This window comes from Oncorhynchus mykiss, chromosome 9, assembly GCF_057628025.1.
Source record: "Oncorhynchus mykiss isolate SJ-2025 chromosome 9, ASM5762802v1, whole genome shotgun sequence".
Taxonomy (NCBI): Eukaryota; Metazoa; Chordata; class Actinopteri; order Salmoniformes; family Salmonidae; genus Oncorhynchus; species Oncorhynchus mykiss.
In genome coordinates this window covers 70,947,574-70,954,898 of record NC_143030.1, presented here as the reverse complement: position 1 = coordinate 70,954,898, position 7,325 = coordinate 70,947,574, and the positions used below count along the sequence as shown (strand labels likewise).

The window sequence follows — 7,325 nt, the reverse complement described above, 5'->3', positions numbered from 1 at the left end:
GCCATGGTGTCATGATGTCTGTAGTGCCATGTTGTCTGTAGTGTCATGGTGTCTGTAGTGTCATGGTGTCTGTAGTGTCATGGTGTCTGTTGTGTCATGGTGTATGTAGTGTCATGGTGTTTGGAGTGTCATGGTGTCTGTAGTGTCACGATGTCTGTAGTGTCATGGTGTCTGTAGTGTCAAGATGTCTGTATTGTCATGGTGTCTGTTGTGTCATGGTGTCTGTAGTGTCATGGTGTCTGTTGTGTCATGGTGTCTGTATTGTCATGGTGTCTGTAGTGTCATGGTGTCTGTAGTGGCATGATGTCTGTTGTGTCATGCTATCTGTAGTATCATGTTGTCAAGATGTCTGTATTGTCATGGTGTCTGTAGTTGCGTGATGTATGTAGTGTCATGGTGTCTGTAGTATCATGGTGTCAAGATGTCTGTATTGTCATGGTGTCTGTAGTGGCATGATGTATGTAGTGTCATGGTGTCTGTAGTGTCATGGTGTCTTTAGTTGCGAGATGTCTGTTGTGCCTGTAGTGTCATGGTGTCTCCAGTGTCATGGTGTCTCCAGTGTCATGGTATCTCCAGTGTCATGGTGTCGGTGGTGTCATGGCGTCTGTAGTGTCATGGTGTCTGTTGTGTCATGGTGTCTGTTGTGTCATGGTGTATGTAGTGTCATGGTGTCTGTTGTGTCATGGTGTCTGTTGTGTCATGGTGTATGTAGTGTCATGGTGTATGTAGTGTCATGGTGTCTGTAGTGTCAGGATGTCATGGTGTCTGTAGTGTCATGGTGTCTGTTGTATGTAGTGTCATGGTGTATGTAGTGTCATGGTGTCTGTAGTGTCATGATATCTGTAGTGTCATGGTGTCTGTAGTGTCATGGTGTCTGTAGTGTCATGGTGTCTGTAGTGTCACGATGTTTGGAGTGTCATGGTGTCTGTTGTGTCATGGTGTTTGGCGTGTCATGGTGTCTGTAGTGTCATGGTGTCTGTAGTGTCATGGTGTCTTTAGTTGCGAGATGTCTGTTGTGCCTGTAGTGTCATGGTGTCTCCAGTGTCATGGTGTCTCCAGTGTCATGGTATCTCCAGTGTCATGGTGTCGGTGGTGTCATGGCGTCTGTAGTGTCATGGTGTCTGTTGTGTCATGGTGTCTGTTGTGTCATGGTGTCTGTAATGTCATGGTGTCTGTAGTGACATGGTGTCATGGTGTCTGTAGTGTCATGGTGTCTGCTGTGTCATGGTGTCTGTAGTGTCATGGTGTCTGTTGTGTCATGGTGTCTGTAATGTCATGGTGTCTGTAGTGACATGGTGTCATGGTGTCTGTAGTGTCATGGTGTCTGCTGTGTCATGGTGTCTATAATGTCATGGTGTCTGTAGTGCCATTGTGTCTGTAGTGTCATGGTGTCTGTAATGTCATGGTGTCTGTAGTGACATGGTGTCATGGTGTCTGTAGTGCCATGGTGTCTGTATTGTCATGATGTCTGTGGTGTCATGGTGTCTGTAGTGCCATGGTGTCTGTAGTGCCATGGTGTCATGATGTCTGTAGTGCCATGTTGTCTGTAGTGTCATGGTGTCTGTAGTGTCATGGTGTCTGTAGTGTCATGGTGTCTGTTGTGTCATGGTGTATGTAGTGTCATGGTGTTTGGAGTGTCATGGTGTCTGTAGTGTCATGATGTCTGTAGTGTCATGGTGTCTGTATTGTCATGGTGTCTGTAGTGTCATGGTGTCTGTAGTGGCATGATGTCTGTTGTGTCATTCTATCTGTAGTATCATGGTGTCAAGATGTCTGTATTGTCATGGTGTCTGTAGTTGCGTGATGTATGTAGTGTCATGGTGTCTGTAGTATCATGGTGTCAAGATGTCTGTATTGTCATGGTGTCTGTAGTGGCATGATGTATGTAGTGTCATGGTGTCTGTAGTGTCATGGTGTCTTTAGTTGCGAGATGTCTGTTGTGCCTGTAGTGTCATGGTGTCTCCAGTGTCATGGTGTCTCCAGTGTCATGGTATCTCCAGTGTCATGGTGTCGGTGGTGTCATGGCGTCTGTAGTGTCATGGTGTCTGTTGTGTCATGGTGTCTGTTGTGTCATGGTGTATGTAGTGTCATGGTGTCTGTTGTGTCATGGTGTATGTAGTGTCATGGTGTATGTAGTGTCATGGTGTCTGTAGTGTCAGGATGTCATGGTGTCTGTAGTGTCATGGTGTCTGTTGTATGTAGTGTCATGGTGTATGTAGTGTCATGGTGTCTGTAGTGTCATGATGTCTGTAGTGTCATGATGTCTGTAGTGTCATGGTGTCTGTAGTGTCATGGTGTCTGTAGTGTCATGGTGTCTGTAGTGTCATGATGTTTGGAGTGTCATGGTGTCTGTTGTGTCATGGTGTTTGGCGTGTCATGGTGTCTGTAGTGTCATGGTGTCTGTAGTGTCATGGTGTCTTTAGTTGCGAGATGTCTGTTGTGCCTGTAGTGTCATGGTGTCTCCAGTGTCATGGTATCTCCAGTGTCATGGTGTCGGTGGTGTCATGGCGTCTGTAGTGTCATGGTGTCTTTAGTTGCGAGATGTCTGTTGTGCCTGTAGTGTCATGGCGTCTGTAGTGTCATGGTGTCTGTTGTGTCATGGTGTCTGTTGTGTCATGGTGTATGTAGTGTCATGGTGTCTGTTGTGTCATGGTGTATGTAGTGTCATGGTGTCTGTAGTGTCAGGATGTCATGGTGTCTGTAGTGTCATGGTGTCTGTTGTATGTAGTGTCATGGTGTATGTAGTGTCATGGTGTCTGTAGTGTCATGATGTCTGTAGTGTCATGATGTCTGTAGTGTCATGGTGTCTGTAGTGTCATGGTGTCTGTAGTGTCATGGTGTCTGTAGTGTCATGATGTTTGGAGTGTCATGGTGTCTGTTGTGTCATGGTGTCTGCTGTGTCATGGTGTATGTAGTGTCATGGTGTTTGGAGTGTCATGGTGTCTGTAGTGTCATGATGTCTGTAGTGTCATGGTGTCATGGTGTCTGTAGTGTCATGGTGTCTGTTGTATGTAGTGTCATGGTGCCTGTAGTGTCATGGTGTCTGTAGTGTCATGGTGTATGTAGTGTCATGGCGTCTGTAGTGTCATGATGTCTGTAGTGTCATGGTGTCTGTTGTGTCATGGTGTCTGTAGTGTCATGATGTTTGGAGTGTCATGGTGTCTGTTGTGCCATGGTGTCTGTTGTATGTAGTGTCATGGTGTCATGGTGTATGTAGTGTCATGGTGTCTGTTGTATGTAGTGTCATGGTGTATGTAGTGTCATGGTGTATGTAGTGTCATGGTGTCTGTTGTATGTAGTGTCATGGTGTCTGTAGTGTCATGGTGTCATGGTGTCTGTATTGTCATGGTGTCTGTTGTGTCATAGTGTCTGTTGTATGTAGTGGCATGGTGTCATGGTGTCTGTTGTGTCATGGTGTCTGTAGTGTCATGGTGTCTGCATTGTCATGGTGTCTGTAGTGTCATGGTGTATGTAGTGTCATGGTGTCTGTATTGTCATGGTGCCATGGTATCTGTTTTGTCATGGTGTCTGTTGTATGTGGTGTCATGGTGTCTGTTGTGTCATGGTGTCTGTTGTGTCATGGTGTATGTAGTGTCTGTAGTGTCATGGTGTCTGCAGTGTCATTATGTTTGTTGTATCGTGATGTCTGTATTGTCACAGTGTCTGTAGTGTCTGTAGTGTCATTATGTTTGTTGTATCGTGATGTCTGTAGTGTCACGGTGTCTGTAGTGTCATGGTGTTTGTTGTATCGTGATGTCTGTAGTGTCATGGTGTCTGTAGTGTCACAGTGTCTGTAGTGTCATTATGTTTGTTGTATCGTGATGTCTGTAGTGTCACAGTGTCTGTAGTGTCATGGTTCCTGTAGTGTCATGGTGTCTGTAGTGCCACAGTGTCTGTAGTGTCATGGTTCCTGTAGTGTCATGGTTCCTGTAGTGTCATGGTTCCTGTAGTGTTATGGTTCCTGTAGTGTCATGGTGTCTGTAGTGTTATGGTTCCTGTAGTGTCATGGTGTCTGTAGTGTCATGGTTCCTGTAGTGTCATGGTGTCTGTAGTGTCATGGTTCCTGTAGTGTCATGGTGTCTATAGTGTCATGATGTTTGTTGTATTGTGATGTCTGTAGTGTCACAGTGTCTGTAGTGTCATGATGTCTGTAGTGTCATGGTTCCTGTAGTGTCATGGTGTCTGTAGTGTCATGGTTCCTGTAGTGTCATGGTGTCTGTAGTGTCATGATGTCTGTAGTGTCACGGTGTCTGTAGTGTCATTATGTTTGTTGTATCGTGATGTCTGTAGTGTCATGGTGTCTGTAGTGTCATTATGTTTGTTGTATTGTGATGTCTGTTGTGTCATGGTGTCTGTAGTGTCATTATGTTTGTTGTATCGTGATGTCTGTAGTGTCATGGTGTCTGTAGTGTCACAGTGTCTGTAGTTTTCCCACCAAATCCTTGCCACCTCAGTCATCATTATGTAAGATGGAATGTTGGCTGACTCCTTTGGAATGAAGACGTAGATATACTGGTACTGACTGTATATGTACCATGTTCCTCAGGTGTGATTGTGTTTGTTGTTCCAGGGATAGTGGAAGAGTACCGTCCGCCCTTCTTTGACATGGTGCCCTCTGACCCCAGCTTTGAGGAGATGAAGAAGGTGGTGTGTGTGGACAAGCAAAGACCCAGTATGCACAACAGGCTGCACTCTCACCCGGTGAGACACACAGATGCACATACTCTGAGTGTACAAAACATTAGGAAATCCTGATCTTTCCATGACAGTCTGACCAGGTGAATCCAGGTGAAAGCTATGATCCCTTATTGATGTCACTTGATAAATCGACTTTAATCAAATCAAAATACATTTGTATTGGTCACATATACATGGTTAGCAGATGTTATTGCGAGTGTAGCGAAATGCTTACAGTGTAGCAAAATGCTTACAGTGTAGCAAAATGCTTACAGTGTAGCAAAATGCTTACAGTGTAGCAAAATGCTTACAGTGTAGCAAAATGCTTACAGTGTAGCAAAATGCTTACAGTGTAGCAAAATGCTTACAGTGTAGCGAAATGCTTACAGTGTAGCAAAATGCTTACAGTGTAGCGAAATGCTTACAGTGTAGCAAAATGCTTACAGTGTAGCGAAATGCTTACAGTGTAGCAAAATGCTTACATGCGTATATGAAGGGGAGGAGACAGATTAAAGAAGGATTTTTAAGCCTTGAGACAATTGAGACATGGATTGTGTATGTGTGCCATTCAAGACAAAAGATTGAAGTGCCTTTGAACAGGGTATGGTAGTAGGTGCCAGGCGCACCGGTTTGAGTATGTCAAGAGCTGCAATTCTGCTGGGTTTTTACCCTCAACAGTTTCTTGTGTTTATCAAGAATTTATCAAGAATGACATCCAGCCAATTACCCAAAAGACATCCAGCCAATTTGATACAACTGTGGGAAGTACTGGAGTCAACATGGGCCAGCATCCCTGTGGAACTCTTTCGACACCTTGTAGAGTCAACATGGGCCAGCATCCCTGTGGAACGCTTTCGACACCTTGTAGAGTCAACATGGGCCAGCATCCCTGTGGAACGCTTTCGACACCTTGTAGAGTCAACATGGGCCAGCATCCCTGTGGAACTCTTTCGACACCTTGTAGAGTCAACATGGGCCAGCATCCCTGTGGAACTCTTTCAACACCTTGTTGTCCATGCCCTGACAAATAGAGGCTGTTCTGAGGGCAAAAGGGAGTGCAAGTCAATATTTGGAAGGTGTTTCTAATGTTTTGTACAGTCAGTGTATAGACACGCGCACACACACCATCAATAGTGACTTTCTACTGTACATACAGTGATAGAACAGTGTGATTTTATGGTGGGTCTCTCTCTCTCTCTTTCTTTGTGTACAGATCCTGTCCTCCATTACCAAGATAATGAAGGAGTGTTGGTTCCAGAGCCCTCCAGCCCGCCTAACAGCTCTCCGTGTCAGGAAGACCCTCTCCAAGCTGGACCAGGACCATGGCTACCCCACAGAGAAACAAAAAATGGATCTGCAGGCCTCAACTCCAGACTACAAGCAGGACGTCTAGACCTTAACATAAGACTACAAACAGCACACTAACATTAAGGCTGATAGTCTTGTATAGAGACTATCTATATCCTTTGCTACTATGTAAGACTCTCAGTGTCCCATGTTTCTGGTGCCTCTTCCTAAAAGGCCCTCACCAACCTTCCATACACTGCCTGGATCATTTCATCAGGAATACGATAGAAGAATTGTATGTATTTGCTTCGGCATATTAATTTGGCGAGATCTGGAATGGGACAAGCATAAGCATCGACAAATGAGGACTTGGATTTTTGAAGAGTTTACTGAAAGGACTTCCATAGGAACATGGACATTGTTTTCTCCAAGCGGCCCACAGGATTGAGAGATCATCAGAGTTTGGTCCTTGTTATAGCCTTATCCTGTGATACTTTGGGGATGGACATGCCGCCTTTGGATCAGTGAGGCCTTGTGATGTATGATCAGAATGATCATTACAAGCGGCCGTTAATGTCTTGCTAGTGCCTTGTTTGTTTTGATGCACTGTACGGAATCTATACATATTCATTGATTTAGTATATTCTGGAAGCATTTAGAGCTGACCATAAACAGTTCCCTGATAATGTGCTACTCATGATCGTAGTATAAGCCCAGAGCTAATGAAGTAGTTGTATCTAGCGATAGAATACTGTATCTTTCACCAGCGTTGGATTTACTGTAAAGTACCTATGTATATTATGATATTTATGTATTTCTATTTGTATTTTATCTGAAATTATATATGCAATACTTTCAGTGTAGAAATACTATCATTATCATCACTACCATTCAACATTAAGGGAATTAAAAAACATTACATCGATTACAGGGTATTTAATTTATCCATAGATACATGTTTATTAACCTACTAAAAATGGTTGAAATGTGTTTGTATGCTGCTCACCTCACTCTGAAATTACATTTGAATTAGGCTGCTAAAAGATTAGTTGTTATGCTGGTCGGGAAAAGGGGCGTAATTGTCCACCAGAGGGCACCAGACACGATATAGCAGATATTTCAGATCTGTCAATCACATTTCAGAAGGAGAATACACCCAGACTATTTCACCCAGACTTATTGTATATTTACTGTTATGTGAATGGGACAAACTCCTGCTCCTCCTCAAACATAAACAAATACTCTTACTGTATATATATATATATGTGTGAGTGCCTGCATACATGTGTGTGTGACCGTGTTTGTATCTCTTTGTGTTACAATGAGAGAGGCATTTCTCTCCCAGATATTTTCTGTTTTGA

At 43.8% G+C, this 7,325-nt stretch overlaps 1 protein-coding gene across 8 annotated transcripts in view; it reads left to right on the top strand.

Annotated features, from left to right (window-relative positions):
- The window catches only part of LOC110532700 (activin receptor type-1-like), a 34,459-nt gene extending 27,570 nt beyond the window's left edge, over nt 1–6,889 (top strand). For all 8 annotated transcript variants that reach the window (XM_036988719.2, XM_036988724.2, XM_036988721.2 and 5 more), the window contains 2 exons: nt 4,571–4,701; nt 5,891–6,889. In XM_036988719.2, coding sequence (XP_036844614.2) covers nt 4,571–4,701; nt 5,891–6,070 — 311 coding nt within the window. In that variant the 3' untranslated portion in view covers nt 6,071–6,889. The remainder of the gene's footprint in view (nt 1–4,570; nt 4,702–5,890) is intronic.
- The last annotated feature ends 436 nt before the right edge of the window (nt 6,890–7,325 follow it).